Raw genomic sequence first — 25,810 nt, 5'->3', positions numbered from 1 at the left:
GAGTTTCAGCTTCAACATCAGTCCTTCCAATGAACACCCAGGATTGATCTCCTTTAGGATGGATTGATTGGATCCCCTTGCAGTCCAAGAGACTCTCAAGAGTCTTCTCCAACACCACAGTTCAAAAGCATCAATTCTTCGGCGCTCAGCTTTCTTTGTAGTCCAACTCTCACATCCATACGTGACCACTGGAAAAACCATAGCCTTGACTAGACAGACTTTTGTTGGCAAAGTAATGTCTCTGCTTTTAAATATGCTATCTAGGTTGGCCATAACCTTCCTTCCAATGAGCAAGCATCTTTTAATTTCATGGCTGCAATCACCATCAGCAGTGATTTTGGAGCCCAAAAAAATAAAGTCTGACACTGTTTCCACTGTTTCCCCATCTATTTCTCAAGAAGTGATGGGACCAGATGCCATGATCTTAGTTTTCTGAACATTGAGCTTTAAGCCAACTTTTTCACTCTCCTCTTTCACCTTCATCAAGAGGCTCTTTAGCTCTTCTTCACTTTCTGCCAAAAGAGTGGTGTCATCTGCATATCTGAGGTTATTGATATTTCTCCTGGCAATCTTGATTCTGGCTTGTGTTTCTTCCAGCCCAGCATTTCTCATGATGTACTCTGCATAGAAGTTAAATAAGCAGGGTGACAGTATACAGCCTTGATGGACTCCTTTTCCTATTTGGAACCAGTCTGTTGTTCCATGTCCAGTTCTAACTGTTGCTTCCTGACCTGCATACAGGTTTCTCAAGAGACAGGTCAGATGGTCTGGTATTCTCATCTCTTTCAGAATTTTCCACAGTTTATTGTGATCCACAGTCAAAGGCTTTGGCATAGTCAATAAAGCAGAAATAGATGTTTTTCTGGAACTCTCTTGCTTTTTTGATGATCCAGAGGATGTTGGCAATTTGATCTCTGGTTCCTCTGCCTTTTCTAAAACCAGCTTGAACATCTGGAAGTTCATGGTTCACGTATTGCTGAAGCCTGGCTTGGAGAATTTTGAGCATTACTTTACTAGCATGTGAGATGAGTGCAATTGTGCGGTAGTTTGAGCATTCTTTGGCATTGCCTTTCTTTGGGATTGGGATGAAAACTGACCTTTTCCAGTCCTGTGGCCACTGCTGAGTTTTCCAAATTTGCTGGCATATCGAGTGCAGCACTTTCACAGCATCATCTTTCAGGATTTGAAATAGTTCAACTGGAATTCCATCACCTCCACTAGCTTTGTTCATAGTGATGCTTTCTAAGGCCTACTTGACTTCACATTCCAGAATGTCTGGCTCTAGGTGAGTGATCACACCATCGTAACTATCTGGTTCATGAAGATCTTTTTTGTACAATTCTTCTGTGTATTCTTGCCACCTCTTCTTAATATCTTCTGCTTCTGTTAGATCCATACCATTTGTGTCCTTTATCGAGCCTATCTTTGCATGAAATGTTCCTTTGGTATCTCTAATTTTCTTGAAGAGATCTCTAGTCTTTCCCAATCTGTTGTTTTCCTCTATTTCTTTGCATTGATCGCTGAGGAAGGCTTTCTTATCTCTCCTTGCTATTCTTTGGAACTCTGCATTCACATGGGAATATCTTTCCTTTTCTCCTTTGCTTTTCACTTCTCTTCTCTTCCCAGCTATCTATAAGGCCTCCTCAGACAGCCATTTTGCTTTTTTGCATTTCTTTTCCATGGGGATGGTCTTGATCCCTGTATCCTGTACAATGTCATGAACTTCTGTCCATAGTTCATCAGGCACTCTGTCTATCAGATCTAGTCCCTTAAATCTATTTGTCACTTCTACTGTATACTCATAAGGGATTGATCTAGGTCATGCCTGAATGGACTAGTGGTTTTCCCTACTTTCTTCAATTTAAGTCTGAATTTGGCAATAAGCAGTTCATGATCTGAGCCACAGTCTGCTCCTGGTCTTGTTTTTGCTGACTTTATAGAGCTTCTCCATCTTTGACTGCAAAGAATATAATCATTAGCCTTTGAAATAAACATTTCAAATACATAGCATAATGATAGAAAGTTGGTTGTATGTTGAGAGCAAACTTAAGTATGTCATAAAGTTTCAAAAGCAAATTTTGAGCAAAAAGGAGCCAGAGTTTTAAGCAAAAAAAAAAAAAAACTTCTTAGACTTTCTCTAAGAGTTTTATTTCTACTTGTTGGTCATACTATAGCCACCCTCACTGTGAATTGGATATTATATGTTGAGAGCAGGCTTAAATGTGTCATAAAGTTGGGCTCCCCAACTCGGTGAGTTATGCTTTTTTGTCTTCGTGAAGTTGCTTTTCCTCTCCCTGTGCTTCAGTGTTTCCATCTGTAAAATGAAATAATGCTATTACTAGATAGGGCTGGTTGTGAGAGGTTAATACATGTGAAATATTGAATGTACAGCTTGTACACAGTCAGCATTTAGTAAATGTTAACTATGGTTAGAAAACCAAGAAAGAAAGAAGAATTTCTGTTTCCAAAGTTCAACATTTAATTTTGTCCTACTTTTCTGGACACTGAATGTGTAATTAACCACATCTTTCTCTCCGCATGTATAGCTGAGGCTTCTGGACTTCTCACCTGTGATGCCTGCTCACTCATCCCTCTACTAACACCTACTGACTTCGGATAGTTTTGGATTCAAGTCCTACTCAAATATTCTCATCTGTTAAAAATAGTAATACCTGCCTCATCAGTTTACTGAGTGTATCATAAGAGCTAATACCCAGAAAGTTCTTTATCAGAGTGTTTGACACATGCAATAAATATCATAATGACTACCTACAGTTATATTTCTTTGTATGGTAAAGTATTTTTTGCCTTTCCAACAAATCTTTTGAGTAAAGGAGTTGAATCCCAACAAAACAGTCAAGTTTATCTTTGAAAAGAATCCTTGATAAGGAGGCCTCTGTACCTATCTTCTCTATTTCAGATGTTTCTATTTATGATTGGTGTGGCGGGTGTGATGGTGGGTCTGATTCCTTGGATTGCAATACCCATGATTCCCCTGGGCATCATTTTCTTCCTCCTTCGGATATATTTCTTATGGACGTATGGAGACATCAATCGCCTGGAATGTACAAGTGAGTGCCAGGGCTCTCAGGTTGGGATGGCTATGTAGGCTGAATTCTGTTTATGCCATAATTAACCAGACCCCTGAAATTCTGCAGACTGTCTTCCATAATTTTTCACTAAGTTAACATTGGATAATTAAATATTATGGCCCCAAGAGTCAGTGTGGCCCTTAAGGCAAATGGATCTGGTGGCAGGTCAGCTGCAGGTTTTCATTTTAGCACAGTGAGTACGAATGTGAGTACCACGAGGATAGGGACTGTTTTTGTTTTATTCATGACATGCTTCCTAACACAGAGCAGCAACTCCATAAACACTTTTCAAAAAAATAAAATGTTTCATCATATTGGAACTAATGTAGAAGGAAACTAGGAGATTTTTCTCTCTCTGAAGTTACTAGAAATGACAAGGAAAGAAAAAGCTCATGAAAAGGAAAAGAGGCATCAGGAAATATACTTCCATGTTAGAGGTGATATATCTGAAAAATACATTCTCTCATATACTCCAAAGATGGCAAATAAATTTCAGTTGTTAAATGCTTTGCAAAGATAAGCCCTGTTATTTTTCAGATTTGCTCTTTATCATCGCCGGTATTTGGGGTGATGCCACACTGTTTGTGGTCTCCCTTTCCCAAAGTTGTTCATTTAAATAGATGCTGAAAATAATCCCCTTAGGAGGACATGGGAAAGAGATCCATTTAGTATGCATTTAGTCTATTTTTCCATTCAAGTCCCTAGTTTTAGAATAATGGGGAACACATTTTATGATTAATTATTCTATTATGCAGATAATCATAGAGGATGAAATAATTCAGAGATGATCTCACTATTAATGCATAAACATATTTCATCAATATTAAAACAAAAAATCATAAGGAAAGTAGAATTGTTACATATCTTTTCAAAAAGGTATAAAAGGACAGTAGCCAAAAAGTAAGGAAAGATGTTTGTATCAGAAATTCCAAAGATAGATAGTTATTGCAAATTCACACCAACTTAACTTTCTGGAAAACAAGCCAAAAAGATAAGCATATTGATCCCATGATTTTTTGTATTTACTAAATGGGGAAAAAATCTAAATTCATCAAGATAAAGGAGTTTTGGGTTGTAGCATTTGCATATTTTTTAATAATAAACTATTGAGAGACATTTATCCTAAGTATTTGCATAAAGGATAGTGTCATTTTTATAAAAGCTATAAAAATTTCACTGTTCAAGAGAACCAGCTGACCTCCCATGAGGTCTGGTCTTATGAGGTGTTTAGATGGATGGGGAGCGGTAGAGTCCAGGTGTGTGTGACGTCCTGCTCATGTGACTTGGTAGGATGGTAGGACCTGGGGAGGCAGAAGAGGAAGTGATGAACTCCATCCAGCCTTCTGCGTAGACAAGGCCTCAGATGTTTTATGATCTGAGGCCACCCATGAAACTGAGTCATTCAACAGTCTTGTTGCAAAGCAGGTCTCTGGTACATTAAAAGAGGGATTGTCCCAGAAGGAACATGTGACTGAGATTTTTGCCTGGAGAATGGGCCACTTCCTTTCATATGGAAATGGAAAGAAAGGTACCTCCTGAGGCTTTTTCAAGGAGCAGTACAGGATTTTCTCAGTGTTTGATCTGAGAGTCTGAGAATTTTGGCCCTATCCCTGTGAATATGGCATTTTCAAGGAGGAGGCTTTTTCAAGGAGGAGGCTTTTTCAAGGAGCAGTATAGGATTTTCTCAGGGTTTGATCTGGAGAGTCTGAGAATTTTGGCCCTATCCCTGTGAATATTGGCATTTGTTGCACCTAACAGGCTGCCACAATATTAGACAATAAATTCAACCCAACCCAAGTACTCTTTCCTCCACACCCCAGATAACCAAATATTGTGGCCAGTTGATTAGAGCTATTTAAATTTTCTCTCTAGGTGGTGGGTCTGTGCCATAAATACTGCCACTGTTTTCTCTAAATAGTAACTGATAGTAAAAAAAAAAGTCACTGCTGAGGCACCGGCAAAAAGAAAGACACCCAATTGCTTTCTTCAGTTGCATAAGCTTGCTTCATCCTTGTGCTCTGAAGGACTACTGGCATCTTGAGGTTTATTTTCAGATCCTAGTGCCTAGCTGCCTCTGGAAACTTAGGTGAATTTTTGTCATCTAAATGACACATCTACAGCTGATTATAATTTTTTTTTTTGCACATTTTTACAAAAGTAAGCACAGCAGTGATCAGTCATGGAGAAGTACATAAAACTAAATGATGCTTGGCTGCCTTTCTCTAGTCAACTCTATCCATTTGGCAGTGCCTGAATGATGAAGCCATATCCAAATTCTGTCTGTAAAGGTTCTGTGATCAACTAGCAATGTCTGCCATGGTCATCACTAGGGAAGGGTTAGCACATGTGTCATATATATCCAGACCATGACTCCACAAGTCTGCTGTTTTAAGGGGTTCTCATGCCAGATTCCCAGGGACTTTGTTCAACTGAAGGTATTTAGTAAGATGTGCAGCTGGACACGACTGAAGCAACTGGCTAAGACTGTTGGATATTAGTTGAGTAAGATTTTGAAGTTTTCTGAACATAAATAGCAAAGTCTGGAGAAAAACGCATTTAGTCACACATGGGCATCCTTAACCCTTCTCCTTCTGAGACAGTGCAGCTGTGACTAAAGACACTGCCTTTGGAATAAGACAGAGTTGTGTCTGACACCCAGCTCACCACTGAACAGTGAGTGCTCTTAGTCCTTCAGTTTCGGGGTCCTTATGAGGATTTCTTGAGTGAGTGCTCATAAAGTACTTGTTGGCCATTTCCAAAGGCATAGAGGCTTGAACGTGAGGGAATTAAGAACACAGTAACAACTAGCAGGTCTCAGGAAGCGTGAACGATGACCTGCAACAAGAAAGTCAGCCCTGGGTCCTTGCATGCAGTTTCCCCTACCAGGGAAGGTCAGCAGTCCTTGCGGGGTGTGTCCCCAAGTATCCTCAAGGTTGTGGAAAACACAGCCGTCAGTCATGTAAATAGTAAGATTACATGTGTCTGTGACTGCGGACTGATGCCATGGCTGTGACCTAGTCTGCTTCAGGACAGTGAGCTCAGTGCTTCTGGGAAAAGAGGATGTTACATTGGGCAAGACAAGACCAGAGCCTTCACATTCTCTTTCCCCTGTACTAATTAATTTTCTTTGCAGATCCTCTGTTTCACTCATCCTGGCTTCCTGCTTAGCCCTAGTGGGATTTTAAACAAGCAGGATGTGTTTTCACAGGTCAGCATTCCCTCTGGCCCACTGTAACTTTTGGGTATGAAGTGAGGTAGGTGATGGGGTGTTTGGCTTCCCCGGTGTTCAAGGCTGAGATGACACCTGGTTTCTAAAGTCAAGCCCACCCTCCATCCCTGCTGGAGACAATCAGCTGCACTTTGATCTCCTGATGAGGGAAGCAGGTAAGGGAGGCCACGCTGATGAGTTCACTCCAGGATACTCCTTGTGTGAACAGGCACATCTACTTCCTCCTCAGAAGCTTTGTCTGTGATGAATAGTGTTGATGTCACAACATTTGCTCTGGGAATGAAAGTGTGGTTCTGGTGAGTGTTCTGCACTCTCTGAAACTGGGTTCTCTGCATCAGTACACTGAGCCCCGGAATTCACCTGCATCATCCCTGTGAGCACCATGTGTCCAGATGGACTGATTTTCTGGGGTCTGGTTGGGACACCTGCTGGGGGTTCAGAAAAGGCCTGAACAGAGCTCCCAGCCCTTCTTATCTGGACCAAGAGCTTAGTCTGTGTTCATGTTGCTGTCTTTAAAGTATAAAGTGAAGAAAGCTAAAATAAATGAAAGTTGAGGGTCACTCAATAGAATGAAGAGAGAGAACAGTGTGGATGCTGAAATAGGACCACAGACATGCCCTTGGACAGTCAGAAGCACTAGCAAATCACTTTAGGCTCTTTGCTGGAGTTAGATTCAAGGGGAAATGTTAGATCAAGTGCTGGTTCAAAGAAGGTTTTTTCCTTTAAGGAATATTACAGCTGAGGGCCTCTAACAGTTAGGGTTCCTGGTCAGATATCCCAGTCAGGAAGGAGCCCCAGGGCTGAGTGGATGGTCAGCTGGCCCCCAGCCCAGGCTGTCCTTCCCCAGCCCAGGGCTTCCCTCCCCCTCTGGGCCCCAGTGTCTCACAGGAGGAAGCCTGTTCTTTCCTTGCTGGTAGAACCAGTGACACTAAGCAGAAGAAGAGGTTCCGTGTCTTTGCCCGTCTGTACCCCAGCCCCACCCCGTCACACACCTGCAGTGCCTGTGTGCCTGTCAGTAGTGGCTGAACTGTCACCCACACAGGCATTCAGATGCTGGACTAAGGAGTAAAGACTTGAAAATAATTTGGAGATTTGCCCTTGATTCTTTTTTCCATCATTTTATAAAGTCTCTGTAGCCTCCTATAAGATAAGTGATGTTCACTTGCCCTAAATATCCAGGTTTTACTAACAGGTCTTCTCTAGGAGATGCATAGGTAACAAAGTGATGTCAGTTTTTCCTGGTGATAAAACACAAGTTTTCTATCACTCATCCCAGACAGAAGTCACAGGCTCACTATCTGCCCCTGACAACAGCAGGTTACAGCCTTGTGCACAGTGGGAATGAGACCGTAAGGGGTCCTCACGGCCTGGCAGCCTGCAGCCCACCTGTTCCCTGATGGGCAGGAGCCTGCCCCTGGTACTCACGGTCAGTGTGCTCTTAGAGAAGATGGAAGGAAATGGATGACCAGTGATATGACACCAGATCCCAAACCCACATGAAATCATTCAAGAGAATAGCCACTAAGGCCACTGTCTGATTCTAAAAGGGTGATATGAGTTTCACAGCCACAGTGACCTCCAAACACCAGGATAGGTATCTAGCAGGAAGATATAAAAAGATCCATCAGGTTCCCAGAGCAGATGTCAAGACTGTTCAAAGACCCCTTGTCTGCCTGGTCCTGTGGACACAAGGGCAGTGCAGTACCAGGTGCTCTGTGACCCACACAGAGACTCCTGGCACAGGTGCAGGGAGAGTCCCAGGATGGGGGAGATGGCAGACTGTCCACTCCCCTTACTCGTCTCACCCTGTCCTGTGTCTGGCTCTGGTCCAGGGTAGGGGATGTACTGACTCTATCCCAGCCCTTAGGCTACTCATCTGAGGTGGAGACGGCACACAGGTAGCTCATCAAAATTCAGGGTGGTGAGTGCTCTCACAGAGAATTAAATTTTAAAGTTCCACTGACTCAAACATTCATGAACAGTAATTTCCACCCAGAGGGATGTCAAAGAAGAATAAGGAGGGAGGCCTTGTTTGAGAACCTTACTGAATGAGTTAGCAAAGAATTTCATTATCTAAATCTAGCTCCAGTTTGAATGTGGTCCAATACGGTTTCAAAACATATCTTTCATTTCCAGGTTGTTAAAGTGAAGCTTGCTTTAAGCAAGAGTTTGAGGGTTCTCATGGAGAAATTTCTTGAGAAATGATGTCATTTTTCCTCCCCCAGGCAGCCCGCCAGGAAGCCTCAGGTGTGCTATTTGGCGGGATGTGTGACCGCAGAGCCTGGGAAGCAGTGGGTTTCCTTGCATCCAGCTTCCCTGACTTTCTGTTATGTGTCTTCCCCAGCTCAGAGCCCGGTATTTTCCCACTTAGCATCTTCTCTCCAAGGACTCTGGAGCATCCGGGCGTACAAAGCTGAACAGCGGTTTCAGGAAGTGTTCGATGCACACCAGGACTTGCATTCAGGTCTGTAAGTTTCTGGAGATGATTTCTAAGGATGGGGTGTGCTGCCTTCTGAGGCTGACCTCCCTATCAGGTGGCCTTGCTGGCCCGCACCTCTCTCTGTGCTACCCCACGTCCCCGTCTGCACACCTGCCCCCCAACCCCTTCCTCTCAGCATCCCCTCTGTGCTCCTCTCATCCCTTGTCACACCCCTACTTTTCTCCCCCTACGGCTTTGCGTTGTCCAACTATCACCACGTCCTATGATTTTGTCCCTTTAGAACAGGAGTCAATGAACATTTTTTTGCAGAGAGCCCAATAGTAAACATGATGGGCTTTGTGTGCTGTGCTGTCTCTGTTGCAACTACTCACCTTTCGTGTTGTAGCACAAAGACAGACAAAGGGACTACATCAGCAAATGGCCCTAGCTGTGTTCCAACAAAACTTTATTTTCAGAACTACATGGTGGATTATTCCTGGCCCCCAGACTCTAATTTGCCAACTTTCTTTTCAGAGCATGCAGAGTGGCAGGCGTGATGGAGGAAAATAATTTCCTGATTTGTTGCCCACTTGATACAAAGAAATTATTTTTGTGTGTGTCAGTGAAATATTTTCCCTAGGTAGTGATTTCAAAATATGCTCTAGGTTTGTAAAATCCTGCCTCATCTTTACACTCATTATTGCATTTTCAAAATAAAGTATCATTTTGAAAACCAGGTGCAGATCCTTTTAGCTGGCAGTCATTTAGGCTCCCAAGATTAAGATTTAGATACTGGCTCCCTGGAGAAGGAAATGTCAACCCACTCCAGTACTCTTGCCTGGAAAATCCCATGGACAGAGGAACCTGTCAGGCTACAGTCCATGGGGTCGCAAAGAGTCGGTCACGACTGAGTGACTGAGCACACCTAAGGTTAAACCCTGTGCAGGGCCCTGTAGTGGGTACTGAGGGTGCTGGAAACAGGGTGAACTGCGCTGTCTGCTGTCAGAGAGCTGGGGACCGTCGACCATGAGAGAGAATGATCTGCACACTGAGCCCCAGCACTGCAGAAAACACACCAATGAGACCATTTTCCCATCTTCTTTATGACTATAATATTTCTGTTTATAACCTGTGGGTTGAAATTTTCAGTGCATGCTTTCCACGAAGCCCCTGGAGTGATTCCTATGTGTCCTATACATTGTCTAGTATGAGAACTTAGCTTTCTGTTTCTTCAGGCTCCTTGGATATGTAATTTGCTGTCCTACCTTGTGTAAAAACCTTCTGTAGCTTAGCTGAGAGAAGTGCTCTCCCTCACTCAAAACAGCTAACATGATATTTCTACTTGTTTATTGTGGTTCACAAATCCAGAGGCTTGGTTCTTGCTTTTGACCACATTCCAATGGTTTGCCATGCGTCTGGATATCATCTGTGCCATCTTTTTCATTGTCATTTGTTTTGGGTCCCTGATGCTGGCCAAAAGTAAGTACATACGTGAATAATTGTTTGTGGTATGGTTATAATTTATACCTGCATTAAGTTGTTAAATTGAGCTATTGCCACTTTGTCTGACATCATATACGCTTTGTTTCTAATGAATTGTATTAAAATGTTTGCAGCATTTCATTCCACAGTGTGGCCAAGAAGGGAAGTTATTTGGGTCTTGATGAGACCTTTTATCCCTTTATCTTTCTTTGAATGAGTTGAGGTCTATGCATCTGTAGCAAGCAGACTTCTGAACATTCTGGGTAGTGTCCTGTAGTTGGGGAAGAGAGAACCAAGTTTACAATTAAGCTTTTTCTGCTGCTTAGGGCTTTAGGTTTTAGCTGTAGGTCTTCTCAGATCTCTTGGCTGTAGGTGCCTGGTGCACTGGAGTGGGAAGGTGCTCTGTAGGGTAGAACACTATCCTCACGACTGTGCAGATACCAGATGAGCAGATGTTGGTGTGAGTGGCATGAATTCACCATCTGTAATTGCTCCATAGTAACAACACTGAATCACAGTTTTTAATAATGGAAAAATGATAGTACTATTTTAGATTTGAAAGCAGAGCTCTTAGAACCCAGTGCCTTGTTTTTTGTGGTTTATTCCTATAGCTGTGTTGTACATTGAAAGTGTTGGATAATAGTTCTCAAAACCATATGACCAAAGTCTGAATGATGACATTATTTCTCACCTGTATGATGCTGTCAAGTGTGCCTCAGTCCTCTTGGGATTAATGAACTAATAGTCTTTATGAATTCATAAATAGTGAAGGATAGGGAAGCCTGGTATGCTGCAGTCCATGGGGTCGCAAAGAATTGGACATGACTTAGAGACTGAACAACCACAGCATGAATTTATAATGAGGTTGTTTGTTTGCTTGCTTTTTTCCCATTGTATCATGGTCTCAATCAACACATAGTAAAAGTATAAGTAATATAGTACCATTATATGCAAGGGATTCAAATATTATAAAGGAGTCTTCTTGGTAAAAGGACAGAAGGAGCCGGATTTGGAGCTAAGAATGGGACTGAGTTGTCTCTTCAGCAAGTTGTATTGTGAAAGTTGGACAGCTGCATATAAATCAATGCAGTTTGAACACACCCTTACACCCTACACAAAAATAAGCTCAAAATGGCTTAAAGACTTAAACATAAGACATGATAGCATAATACTCCTAGAAGAGAACATATGCAAAACAAACAGTCTCTGACATAAATTGTACCAATGTTTTCTTAGATCTGTCTCCCAAGGTGATAGAAATAAAAGCAAGAATAAGCAAATAGAATCTAGTCAAACTTACAAGCTATTGTACAACAAAGGAAACCATAAACCAAACAAAAAGACAACCTGCAGACTGGGAGAAAATATTTGCAAATGATATGACCTACAGTGCTTAATTTCCAAAATGTGCAAACAGCTCATATAACTCAGTAACAATCAAGCTAATTAAAAAATGGACAGAAGACTTAAATAGACATTTCTCCAAAGAAGACATACAGATAACCAAGAGGCATGTGAAAAGATGCTTATCATCGCAAACTATTAGAAAGATGCAAAGCAAAATTACAAAGAGGTACCACTCTATACCTGTGGTCATGTATGGATGTGAGAGTTGGACTAGAAAGAAAGCTGAGCGCCGAAGAATTGATGCTTTTGAACTGTGGTGTTGGAGGAGACTCTTGAGAGTCCCTTGAACTGCAAGGAGATCCAACCAGTCCATCCTAAAAGAGATCAGTCCTGGGTGTTCATTGGAAGGACTTATGCTGAAGCTGAAATGCCAATACTTTGGCCACCTGATGCAAAGAGCTGACTTATTGGAAAAGACCCTGATGCTGGGAAAGATTGAGGGGAGGAGGAGAAGGGGACGACAGAGAATGAGATGGTTGGATGGCATCATCGACTCAATGGACATGGGTTTGGGTGGACTCAGGGAGTTGGTGATAGACAGGGAGGCCTGGCGTGATGCGGATCATGGGGTCACAAAGAATCGGACACAACTGAGCAAGTGAACTGAACTGAACCACTCCATACCAGTCAGAATGGCCATCATTGAAATGATTACAAATAGTAAAAACTGAAGAGAATGTGGAGGAAAGGGAACCCTTGCACTCTGTTGGTGGGAGTGTAAATTGGTACAGTCACTATGGAAGACAGTATGGAGGTTCCTCAAAACCCTAAAAATAGAGTTGTCATATGACCCAGCAGTTCCACTCCTGGGCATATATCAGAAGAAAACTGTAATTCAAAAAGATATATCCAACCCTATATTCACAGTAGCACTATTTACAATAGCCATGACATGGAAACTATCTAAGTATCCATGAGCAGATCAATGGATTATACAATGGAATATTGCTCAGCTATTAACAAGAATGAAATAATGCATTTGCAGCAGCATGGATGGACCTAGAGATTATCATACTAAGTGAAGTAAGTCAGACAGAAAGACATATGATGATATTTACATGTGGAATCTAAAACATGACATAATTGAACTTATCTATGAAACAGAACAGACTCACAGACATAGAAAACAGACTTCTGGTTGCCAAGAGTGAGGTGAAGTGGGGGAGAGATGGACTTTGGAACTTGGGATTAATAGATGCAATCTATTATATATGTAGAATGGATAAGCAACAAGGCCCTACTATATAACACAGGGAACTATATTCAATATCTTCTGATAAACCGTAATGGAAAAATATATGAAAATGAATGTACATATAGCTGAATCATTTTGCTATACAGCAAAAATGAATGCAACATTGTAACTTAACTATACTTCAATAAAATAAATTTTTAAAAAAGATTGGGACTGACTTTATTCCCCTTTCTCTTCCTCATTTAGCTTTGAATCCAGGGCAGTTTGGCCTAGTGCTGTCTCTCGCCCTGACGTTCACATGGATATTCCAGTGGTGCGTCAGGCAAAGTGCTGAAGTTGAGAAAATGGTAATGTTTATCTTGATGTTCTTAGCCTTTTCTAGCCTCCTGGTTATTAAATGGCATAAAAGCAGTTCTTATGTAAAATATTAGACTTGTTATTTTTACATTGTGGGTAATAGTTTTTTAGATTCTTCCTCCATCTGTTCAAAATGAATATAAAATAAAATATAGACATCTTTTTCTCAGTCCTATGTGTGCCATGTCAACAGGTTTTATATTCATCACAAGATGTCTTCAAAAATAATAAATGTCTCTGTACTAGAGAGGCCCTGAAATCCTGGGGAAGGTATAAGTTAATTTCTTAAGGACTAGTTTATTTTTGTTCCTTAATGGGTAATTCCTCATTTTTGGTAAAAGTAGAATTTAAACTTTTAAAGTTGGTTGTTTAATTAATTGGTATACCCCCCCCCCATGTTAGCATTCATTCTTGTATGTACTGAACACCTGAATTTGATGGTGTCGCTTCTTTTGGGTAGGATAAACTCCCTGTCAGAATGTGCTATCAGAGGTGTCAAGTTATGGTTGTTAAGGAGGCCTTAGTATGTAAATTATGTCCTGTCTTAAATATTTGCATCTTCATCTAAAGGGAGGAAAACAGTATAAATAAAATCATTCCACTTCTATCTTCTGATAGAGGAGAAAGTTTGACTAATTATTAAAATGAGGTTTGATGATCTTTCAGTTCTGCTCATCCATAACACATGGCCCTTCTGAAGCCACAGATTATGGACCGATGTCCATAAATATTCTTTTCTTTGACAAAATTCTCTTGTTTTTTATTCAGGTGTGAAAAGTGGATCAATAAAATCTTACCATTCATCTTTCTAATTCTTTTAGTTTTAATACCATGTTGAAGAAAGTAGCCAGAAACGAGTGTTACAAGAAAATGGTGTATTATCCAAGTCCTCCTTAGATTCCCACTTCTGTCCTTTGAGGATGATAAGACCTGGGATATTCTTAACCACATAAAAGCAGATATCAAGATAAAAAAGCAAAACATCTCATTTTCAGTCTCTGAACATGCATAAACAAGACTTTCCATTCCTAACCCACGTGATGTCATATGTCTTTCAGATGGTGTCAGCAGAAAGGGTGGTTGAATATACGGAGCTTGAAAAAGAAGCGCCCTGGGAATACGATTATCGTCCGCCACTGGACTGGCCCCATGAAGGAGAGCTTGCCTTTGAGGATGTGAACTTCAGGCACACCTTAGATGGGCCTCTGGTATTGAAGGACCTGACAGAATGCACTGAATCAAAAGAAAAGGTTTGTTTACACCATTTGCCTGTTTAAAATCCAGCTAAAGATTTAGCAACATCTGCTGTTGGCTTCCTTGTCGGTGTGTCAGGAAGACTCTATTTCTCTGTGGATGCGGATTAGATCGGTGACATTGTTGGGAGTCTTTGCTGGAAACTGACCATGGACTTGGGATCTCAGCATTTCTTTCCCTGTGTCATGAGCTACTCATGGTGGTTAGTGCTCATGGTGGTTAGTGAACTCTGGGCTCCTGAGCTGGAACTTAACCTGACCTAGGATACTATATGTCAGGGGTCTGCAACCTCTGGGATCTAAAACCTGATGATCTGAGGTGGAGTTGAGATAATAATAATAGAAATAAACTGCACAATAAATGTAATGTGCTTGAATCATCCCGAAACCATCCCCTCCCCCCTCCCACCTCCAGTCTGTAGAAAAATCATCTTCCACAAAACAGGTCTCTGGTGCCAAAAAGACTGGGGACCACTGTGTATATGACACCTGATTACCCTTGCAGACTCTTGGAAGTCAGTCCTAGCTCCCTGTCCCTAACTGTCCAATATCTCCTTCCTACCCATCTTTATTCTTTGTATTTCTGAAATCTTCTTATCCTCTGCGATACCCTTCAGTTTCAGCCTCCTCCTCTGTCCTTTGGTCTTTTCTGTAGTCTTGTCCTCCACTCACCTACACTGAGCTGTCATCCCCCTGACCTCCCATCCACAAGCTGCTTCTTTCTTTAGCACAGGTCTGGTCCTTACTGGCCTGGGCGAGCTGCTTCTGGAACCACAGTGCAACCTAGGTCCACTCCAAATAGGGATGGTGTGGCTAGCTTGGTGCCATCAGAGAAGAGTCTAGAATCATGACTCAGAGATGAGGAACCAGAGTCCCCAGCTGGAGGCAGGGCCCAGAGACTCGCTCAAAGTTGCTGAAAGCAAATTGAATGGAGCAGGGGAAGATCCATGTGGGAGACAGCAGAGGGATCCTGCCAATGTCCATGTCTTTTGGTGATGTTCCTTCCACACTCAGTTGAGGCCCTTGCCTGGAACCAGGCAGAGTCTTAAAAAAGACAATGAACCAGAACAGCCAAGGTGATAGGAAGTTCCACCTACCTCTCCAGCCTCGAGTCCTAACATATACACACCCCCTATACTCAGGGCATGTATAGATACCCCAAAGCACTGAGTCCTCCCACTTCCAGGGTGCATGCTGAGCCTATACCTCAGAGACCCTTCCCCTCTGTCATCTGGATGGTGGACATCTCCTCAGTTTCTCAGTCGACTGTAAGGCATCTGCCTCTTCAAGCCCCTCTATGCTTCCACAGGATCTTATGTAATCTTTTAAGATAACGTGTATGGTACATTTGTGTTCATAGCTGTTCATAGCTGCCAAAGTTGGAAGCAACTGAAATGTTCATGTTGAAAGTGAGTAGCTAAACAAAATGTATTATATCCTTAAAATATTATTCAGCCTTAGGAAGAAAATTCTGACCCATGGATGAACCCTGAGGATATCATGATATATGAAACAAGCCATATATGTATACTGTATGATTCTACTTATATGAGGTTCCTACGTTAGTCAAATTCATGAAGACAGGAAGTAGGATGGTGGTCTCCAGGGACGGGGGAGGAGCAATGGGGAGTTGTAGTTTAATGAGTATAAAATTCCAGTTTTTAAAGGCAAAAAATATTCTGGAAGTTGGTTACACAACAATGTGAATGTGCTTAACACTAAATCATCCACTTAAAATGATTAAGCTGGTAAATTTTATGTTATGTAAATTTTACCACAGTTAAATAAAGGTAGCATCTATGGCATGCTTATAATTTGGGGTCTGTATCTCGCAGAACTCTGAGGCTTCTTAAGATCAGGGAGCATCTTGTTGTCATCTTTGTTCCCCAGAAAGTGGCATTCTGCAGGGCACAGACAGGGTGCTGGGGGACTTAACACAGGTGTGAGCAACCAGTAACCAAAACACATACACAAGACAACTTGTAAACAACTGATTACCTAGCATGTTAAATACTTAAATAACCACTCTAAAACTCTCCACCACAGACCTATCTAGTGGACTATAACCATTATTTAATGACTGATACTCTTGAGATGTGAAAGAATAAATAATCAACTCAATGTCCAAACTATCTCCAGGGAGCAGCTTCAGGTAGTCACATGGCAAAAGCTGGCTCCCAATTATTTCCAGTTCCATTGTAGGTCAGAAAAGAAGTGAGGCCCGCACTCTAAGTGAGGTTAATGCTGCTGCTGCTGCTGCTAAGTCGCTTCAGTTGTGTCCGACTCTGTGCAACCCCATAGACGGCAGCCTGCCAGGCTCCCCCATCCCTGGGATTCTCCAGGCAAGAATACTGGAGTGGGTTGCCATTTCCTTCTCCAATGCGTGCAAGTGAAAAGTGAAAGGTCGCTCAGTCGTGTCTGACTCTTAGCGACCCCATGGACTGCAGCCTACTAGGCTCCTCTGTCGATGGGATTTTCCAGGCAAAAGTACTGGAGTGGGTTGCCATTGCCTTCTCCAAACCCCCAGTTTACACACCTGCTTACTTGTCCCAGCCCCCATCACTCCAGGACACCGCTTTGGTATGGAATTTGATTGGGAGAGGTAGCTGTGTGGGGTCAGGGGAAAGAGGGATATGGGAGTGAGCTAGCCCAGCAGAAGTGGGGCTTTATTCTCTTTCCATTATGTCCTCTGTGGTTTTTTTTTAAAATACATTTATTTATTTTAGTTGGGGGCTAATTACTTTATAATATTGTAGTGGTTTTTGCCATATATTGACATGAATCAGCCATGGGTTTACATGTGTTCCCCTTCCTGAACCTCCCCTCCCACCTCCCTCCCCATCCCATCCCTCTGGGTCATCCCATTGCCCCGGCCCTGAGCATTTGTCTCATGCATTGAACCTGGAATGGTGTTCTGTTTCACATATGATAATATACATGTTTCAATGCTATTCTCCCAGAACGTCCCACCCTCACCTTCTCCCTCAGAGTCCATAAGACTGTTCTATGCATCTGTGTCTCTTATTCTGTCTCACATATAGGGTTATCGTTACCATCTTTCAAATTCCTCATGGACTGTAGCCCATCAGACTCCTCTGTCTATGGAATTCTCCAGGCAAGAATACTGGACTGGGTTGCCATCTCCTACTCCAGGGGATCTTCCCAACCCAGGGATTGAACCTGCATAGTACCTACTACACTTTCGTATTGACTCTAACTTCCAGGAATCCAGAGGACATAGTAGGTACTATGCAGGTTTCTAAATCATGGAAGAAATAGTGAGTAAAAATAAAGAACTAATATAAGGTAAATGAGGCTTCCCTGGTGACTCAGTTGTAAGAATCTACCTGCAATGCAGGAGACCCAGGTTCAATCCCTGGGTTGGGAAGATCCCCTGGAGGAGGAGATGGCAACCCAGTCCAGTATTCTTGCCTGGAGAATTCCATAGACAGAGGAGTCTGATGGGCTACAGTCTATGAGGTCACAAAGAGCTGGACACGGCTGAGAGACAAACACTTTCTTTCTTTTTTTTTTTTTTAATTTATTTATTTTAGTTGGGGGCTAATTACTTTACAATATTGTAGTGGTTTTTGCCATATATTGACATGAATCAGCCATGGGTTTACATGTGTTCCCCGTCCCGAACCCCCCTTTCAATTTCATAAGGTAAATAGTACCCTAGGTTTCCTGGTTAGATTCTGAACATGGGGTGTATTTTTCATTTAGAAGATTTTGTGGTTGATTTGATCATTTTGAAGAGTCCTAGGCCATTTTAAAGCATTTTCCAGCTCTGGAGGTAGATTGAGTTTGGTTGTTTTTTGTTTGTTTCTTTGTTTAGAGCTGTTTCCTAGATAATTCATTTTTACAGACACTTATTAGACCGCACTATAATATGCCAAAATATTATTTTCCTACCTTTTATCCTTGTTTACATATTATCATCTCAGCAACCCCTCTCCTCACTCCTAGACTGCCATCTTACCTAGGTGGTTTCCTAATTCCTGTGACTTACACTGTGGTACAAGCCAACACCTGCATCTCCTGGGAGCTTCTTAGAAATGCAGAGTCTCAGGCTCATCCAGACCTCTTGATTCAGCATCGCATTTGAACAAGACCTCCCAGTAAAGTCCTTTCTTTCCCATGGGCAGTTTTTGATAAGTGATCACCTGTGATTTCCAAGAAATGTCCTTTGACAATTTAAAGCGGAGCTCATGAATCATCTAAACCCCTGCTGTAACTGAGCATGATGCTCTAGAAAGCTCTGTGGCACTTACCCACAGATTTCGTTTTCTGTTCTGCAGATTACACCTTTACATTATAATTTAATACCATGTGATTCCACTGTATTTATTTGCATCTTTTCATTGAGTCTGACTTCATCACGGGCAGTTTTCATCCTGCTGTCTGTCCTTCCACACACCAGCCCCTACAGGGACTGGAAGTATTTCCCATGGGCTCAGCCCTGTCTGGACCTCAAGTCAGAGAGAGCCTCACACAACAGCGTATGTGTGCCTCTTTCACCACCTGGTGGGATCAGAAATGAGTCCTGCTGCCCCAAGCAGGGCACAAGGTCTGTTTGGCTTGTTCCCCAGGCACTGTGTACCCCACTTAACTGTAGGTTTCTCTCCATCACCCAACTGTGGGTGCTGTTTGTTCCTGCTGACAGCTGGCCCACCTGACCTCAGGTACCATCTTTATTCAGTGATGTCAGCTCTTGTCCCACCCACCACATTACAGGCACCTGTATCGATGTTATACTTTAACTCTCTGGCTGTAGGATCCCTATATTAGGCCTACAACTACACCTCTACCCACTTTCTCTCATCTAGTTAGACAGAGGGACATGATAAGGCTTCAGGCCATCCAGCTGATAAGGAGACCATAGCAAATGGAAAAGGATCTGGCAGACGTGGATATGAGTCCCATGCTGCAACAAATGGGCTCTGTTATTTCAGGCAGACTAATTCACCTTATAAGCCTCAATCTTTTCTTTTGCAAAATAAAGGTGATAGGACCTTACTTCTAGGGTGGTTGTACACCTTAAACAAGATAAAAACCTGTGTAACAACCAGCATGGAGACCAGCACACAGTGAATGTTTATACAAAGATAGTTGTCATTTTCATAGGATGTCAAATGACCTTAACCACTTACACTGTGTAAAATTTTGTATGTTCTGTGAAAATGAAGGGTTGGCCATTTGCAACTATATTTATAGCTGTAGGATCTATCTACCGTGTCTGTCTCTCTGTTCAGCTTTTCATATACCTAGAGAATATAATAATGGATCTTTCATACATTTCTCCACCCTCAGTTAAAAATTACAGCCCCCTGTGAAAACCTCTTTTACAAAGGACACCACAGATTATACAAATAATATAAAAGAAAATCCAATACAGATCCTGTTGACGATGCACACAGTTTGATTTTGATAGACAAGAAAATGACTCTATTAGCTTTGTAAGATAGAAGGCAGTCATGATTTTTATATAAGTTTAGAAAAAGATATAGGGTTGAGAGAAGTCTACATGAGGAGACAAGTAGAGCATTTTCAAAGAATTAGCCATGTGAGACAGACTTAGTGATGTATGTTTAGGGTTTCAGCAGGTGGAAATGCATGTGGAAGTCCTTCCGGGAGATGGGATCATCTTAAACAAAGGCATGATGCTCTGATTCAGTGAATGAAGAACTAGGCACCTTCAGAGCATTCGGGGAAATGAATTCCCAGGTGTATAAGATATTTTCATATTCAGCCCTCAAAACTACTGAATGACCCCAAGGAAGCTGACTTGTGAAGATGAAGGATGGAGAGCTTAGTGGGGACAGTTTTGTAGAAGAGATGCCCCGGGGTGGAGTGACAGGCACAGAGCTGGCCTTGGGGAGTTTGATCTGAGAAGTGAGTGCACATGGACCCGAGTAGGCAGATGCGGGAGGCAGGGAGACAGGAGCTGTTGTACCTCCAACAAGGTGTCCTGGGAAAGTGATTTCCCTTTTTTGAAACAAACTGATGCTGATTGAAACAAAGCTATAAGACCCAGGTTTGTGATGTGCTGGGAAACGAGTGGGAGCAGAAATTGGCATGGTACTTCTGAAGGGTAATTTGGCAGTACTGAAGAATATCCTTTAAAAATGTCCATACCTGTTTCTCAGCAATTTCACATCTAAGAATTTATCTTAAGGGAATAATGAAGATTGCTTGTAAAGATTTCACTTCAAGAATATTTAACACACAGTTATTTATAATAGCAAAATATTAGAGACTACCTAAATGTCCACCAAGAGGGGGGTTGATAAATAAATAATCATAAGTACTATAATATTATATGGCCATTAAAATAATTATTTTTTAATGAAATACCTATTGAAAACAGATTGTAATAGTATGTTCATATTAATACCATTTTGTTTAAACAAGCTTGTATCTTTAACACACACACATACAAAGCCAGAAAAAAGATACATCAACATCTTAGGGATGATTTTATTAGAGTCTGTGGTGATAACTAGCATGTATTCGCTTTTCAGATTCATTTGCGCTGATTATGATTAAGAAAAAGATTTGCTTTGTTTTTTAAGACTTGATATAGTCTGCAAGGAGATCCAATCAATCCATCCTAAAAGAGATCAATCCTGGGTGTTCATTGGAAGGTCTGATGTTGAAGCTGAAACTCCAACACCTTGGCCACCTCATGCAAAGGGTTGACTCATTGGAAAAGACCCTAATGCTGGGTAGGATTGGGGGCGGGAGGAGAAGGGGATGACAGAGGATGAGATGGTTGGATGGCATCACCGACTCGATGAACATGGGTTTGGGTAGACTCCGGGAGTTGGTGATGGACAGGGAGGCCTGGCGTGCTGCAGTTCATGGGATCGCAGAGAGTCAGACACGAATGAGCGACTGAACTGAACTGATATAGTCTGTCACTAAGGTGATGACTTTGGGCCTTAATATGAGAAAGTGAGCCATGAAACATTGCAGAAGTAGAGTCTTCAGGACTTGGCATTATGCTGGACTCAGAAAAATCTGAAAGTAAGGTGGGCACTTGAGCCTGGGAAAGAAGTAATGAGAGTAGAGTGAGGGAGTCAGAGGAAGGGGCTTTTTGTGTGGGGAATTGGGTATTGAGTTTGATGTATGAAAAGAGACCCAGCTACAAATATCTTGACAAGTTGGTGCATTTGTCAGAAACCAGCCTTGGCCTATTTGGAAAAACCAAAGGGGCAGCTGCAAAGCAGCTAAAATAAGACTATCTTCAAGTGTCTTTGGTATTAGGAATATAAAACTACTGATATTGGTAATACTGTCCATGAGCAATTGGCAAAAGCCTTTGATGACCTGGGAAAGAATTCCAGACTATAATTTAGCTGACTGAATGGTAGAAATAGCTAAAGCTGGGTATTCTTTGAGTTGCTTCTTTCTTAACTGTCCTCACTGGAGTTTGGAGCTCACAGACAATCTCACACAGTCCTTGTCTGTGTTCTGATGTGTTTTGATCTACACATGAAAACACCCAGACATACCTGGTTTTACTATGCTTCACAGATAGTGCATTTTTTTTTTTTCTTGCAAACTGAACATTTGTGGCAACCCTGAGTCAAGCACATCCATCAGCACCATTTTTCCTACAGCATTTGCTCATTTTATGTCTCTTTGTTGCATTTCGGTACTTCTCAATATTTCAAACTTTTTCATAATTATTATACTTGTTATGACTTGTGATCAGTGATCTTTGATGTTACTACTACAATTTTTTTTGAAAGCTCAAATAATGGTTAGCATTTTTTAGAAATAAAGTATTTTTTAATTAAGATATGTACACTGTTCTTTTAAGACATAATGCAGTTGCACATATAACAGGTTATAACGTTGCATAAGCATGAATTTTATATGCATGGGGAAACCGAAAATGTCACGTGAGTTGCTTTATTGTGATACTTAGTTAATTGCAGTCGTCTAGAACTGAACCTACAATATTGCCCAAGTCAGCCTGTACACAAACACATGAGCTGTGTATACATGTACTAGAGCCTGCCTACATGCAGAAAATGGCCCATCTGTATTATGTAAATTAGAACTTATCATAAATTAGAAGGTGGCTGCAAAGATAAATCAACTAAAGCTACTTTTCTTATATGTAATCTCTATAAACTCTTTTTTGAACTACAATTATTGATTTTACAGATTAAGCTTTGGAAACTTGGAAATATTCAAATGAGAAAGTATATAAAGTTCATCGCATATAATCAGTGCTCAGAAAGGTTTAGTTCTTCTCTGCTTAAAGCTGTGACTTTTAAAAAATTTATTGACTGAGTTAATTTTTAAATGATTGAAATTATGTCTCATACCCCTCATCAGCTCCATAGAATAGAGATGAAATCATCATTGAAGAAGCTCCCATCAGAGAATTTGCAGTTGGATAAGCTCATTGGTTGGGGGGAAAAATGCTAGTTTCTACATACGTGTTTAAATGCACACAGCTAAAAGTTAGTTTTTACAGTACAGTTTCATTCCTGACCAGCGTTTTACTTGCATTATACTGATTCTTTGATCATACTGTTAATTTACTTAATTTCTCTCTGCTTTGGTTTTAATAACTAGACTGACACTTGACATGTATCTTCCCCAAGGTGCAATTATAACTGTTAACTGGTTAGTAAAATGTCTTTTGAATAGCTCAGACGAAAGGTCCCATATAAATAGCAAATGTTGTTTGTGTTGTTGTTGACTCATCATGTGTATTTTGCCTATTAGCTACTGTCTTTTGCAACACTGAGACCTGAATTTTACAATTTTAAGATGTTTCCTATCTAGATAGAACATAATTAAGATATTTAACATCAGGAAGTGATTTAATTTCTCTAAAAAGAATAATTCCCCTTCGGTAATAAATCCCTAAAAAAATGATTGCTTGTTCATGTGTAACACTTCTGACTTGACTTGTTGACATCTCTGTAAAATTACCACATTATTCTCAAGGTCAGAATGCCCACACAGTAAATTTACAAACAGATGTCTTATGGATCTCTTAGAAGACTGCTGTCTTTTTATTGCCAGTAGATATTAATAGATTCTGTTTTTTTAACTCTTTCTGGGGACAAAGGGTTTCAACTAAGGAACTTTGTCAATATCTAATATTTTTGGTTCTCACAGGGTTGCGGGTGCTTCTGGTATCTAGTGGGTAGAAGCCATAGTTATTGCTAAAACTCCTATGATATACAGGACAGGCTCCCAACCCCTCAACAATGAATACTCTTGCCCACAACATCTACAGTGCCATGGTTGAAATACTAATAGACTACTCTTTATGTAGAACTTTTAAAGTTCATCTTCAACAACCAAGGTTTCTCCTGGTTTTGTTTTATATTGTTAACTCTTAAACCTCCTGGATCTCTTAACAGACAGGCATTGTGGGAAGAACGGGAGCTGGAAAAAGTTCCCTCATTGCTGCGCTTTTTAGATTGTCAGAACCCAAAGGTGGCATTTGGATTGATAATATCTCAACGACCAGTATTGGACTTCACCATTTAAGGAAGAAAATGTCAGTTGTACCTCAGGTATGCATGTCAGAGCATTGTCACATGTTCTTTTTATAAGGCACCTTCGTTAACTTGCTTTTAATTTGATTAATTTTTTCAAAGTGCATGAAAGGTTTGATCCTTTCCCCTCCAAGAGAGCATATTTTTAGCAGCAGATGTTTTCAAGAGATACCAGGGTTTGTTTGTTCTTTTGTTTTGTGTGCATGTGATTTAATAACTTATCCAGATAGATTTCTGGATTCAGACTTCCTAGGTGTCACAGTTTTATCTGCTGATAACCACATGATACTGAGATCAAATGATAAATGGTTGGTTTAGCATTGAAGAGGTTCCTATATGGAAACATGAATTTTAAGTGTCTTAAAGATGAAATTTTGCTATGGGAAATAAAGATGATTATCTCCTTGGAGTGCTTTCTGTGAAACTATGAGGCTTTGAGAATTACAAGGTATAGAGACTCTTTGGGGAAACTTTTAGAATTTAACCCTTAAATGATTTTAACCAGGGAGGCAGTACAGAATAGTGAGGAAAAGCATAGGATCTGAATCCCATCACTGTGCACCTCAGTTTTTAAGTTTTGATTATACCTGTCTCAGGAATAGCCCAATGAGACTAGTTAGCAGAAATAAATGGATGTGTCTGTAAAGTTCATTCATATCCTTGGATAAAAGGATCTAGAAATCTGCCTTGTGTTATTTTTAATGCTTCTTAATACTTAAAAGTCTATAGTCCATGGGGTCACAAGAGGTGGACATGACTTAGCGACTAAACCACCACCACCAATAATAAAAGAGTGCTTGTGTACATTAAAAAAATACTCTATAAATAAAGAAATAACATTAGATGATTCTTGGCTTTGCTGGTAATGTTTGGAAGCACATCTAAGACTAAACATCCATTGACATCACCAGGTTTTGGTTCTGTTCCACTGGTTTCCACCCTGCTTTTGAGCATGCTCTGTATACACACTCCAGAGAGCCTGCTTACAAAACAGTGATAAGTTTGTATCTGTGTAGATAATGATCACTGACCATTGTAAACACAAAACCTTAATTATTCTACTTTTTATGCATTTGTCTCCAAGTCACAATGTGGGCTGATAAAGAGAGAGAATCTGGAGAGACTGAGCAGGGTGTAAAGAGTTCCAGGAAATCATTCAAGGGGCAGCCAGGGCTAGAAGGTTTGAGAGTGTAGACCTAGTGTTAACATGACTCACATTTTTATTCCTGCTCTGCCTCATATGACTGTGGGGACTCGATGAGGCCATTTAGCTTCCATGCTTCAGTGTCCTCAACCTTCTACCAGGTCTAGGAGTTACTGACTCAGATTTGTTGTAAAGGTGTAGCTGGATGAAAAAATGTATATGCTCATGGCTGCTTCTGGGAACGTTCAGTCAATAAGAATTATTATTCTTAAGGATCTAGACACTAACCTTTTAGGTTTTATTTCTACTTAAGTAAAAAGAGTAACACATTCTGGACCAATTGTGTTCTTTAATTTCTATTTTTGTGGTTCTTGGTGATTTTTTTTATGTTAATTGCTTATAATATAAAATTTATTTACATAAATTTAAAGAGTAAAGCAAAAATAAAAACAGTAGGAGTTTGGGAGAAAAACGTAATACAGATATGTAATGTTTTCTACCAAGAACTAGAAGAATGAATATCGCCTTGTTTATCCTTTGATTTCTGGCTCCCCTCCCACCAGGTTTTTCCTGACCACCATCCTGTACCCCAATTTTTATTTTCCAGGTCCCCGACAAAAACCTCTGGCATTTTCCTCAGCCCTCTCCACATCCTCCACTATTTTCTTCCTCTCCTTGAGGACAGACACTGTATCTCCC

General features: G+C 41.0%; 1 protein-coding gene across 7 annotated transcripts in view; it reads left to right on the top strand.

The window, feature by feature from the left end:
- LOC145530193 (ATP-binding cassette sub-family C member 4-like) overlaps nt 1–25,810 on the top strand; it is a 116,646-nt gene that overhangs the window by 70,016 nt on the left and 20,820 nt on the right. For 4 of the 7 annotated variants that reach the window (XM_081551116.1, XM_081551120.1, XM_081551121.1 and 1 more), the window contains 6 exons: nt 2,921–3,071; nt 8,666–8,785; nt 10,109–10,219; nt 13,071–13,171; nt 14,240–14,431; nt 23,830–23,985. In XM_081551116.1, coding sequence (XP_081407242.1) covers nt 2,921–3,071; nt 8,666–8,785; nt 10,109–10,219; nt 13,071–13,171; nt 14,240–14,431; nt 23,830–23,985 — 831 coding nt within the window. The remainder of the gene's footprint in view (nt 1–2,920; nt 3,072–8,665; nt 8,786–10,108; nt 10,220–13,070; nt 13,172–14,239; nt 14,432–23,829; nt 23,986–25,810) is intronic. The other 3 variants (XM_081551118.1, XM_081551122.1, XM_081551119.1) reach the window with 1 other exon arrangement.

The sequence above is a fragment of the Giraffa tippelskirchi genome, chromosome 12, assembly GCF_054371585.1.
Source record: "Giraffa tippelskirchi isolate mGirTip1 chromosome 12, T2T-mGirTip1v1.2.pri, whole genome shotgun sequence".
In the NCBI taxonomy this organism is placed as follows: Eukaryota; Metazoa; Chordata; class Mammalia; order Artiodactyla; family Giraffidae; genus Giraffa; species Giraffa tippelskirchi.
The sequence above is the reverse complement of the archived record's forward strand: the minus strand, read 5'-3'. Positions and strand labels throughout refer to the sequence as shown.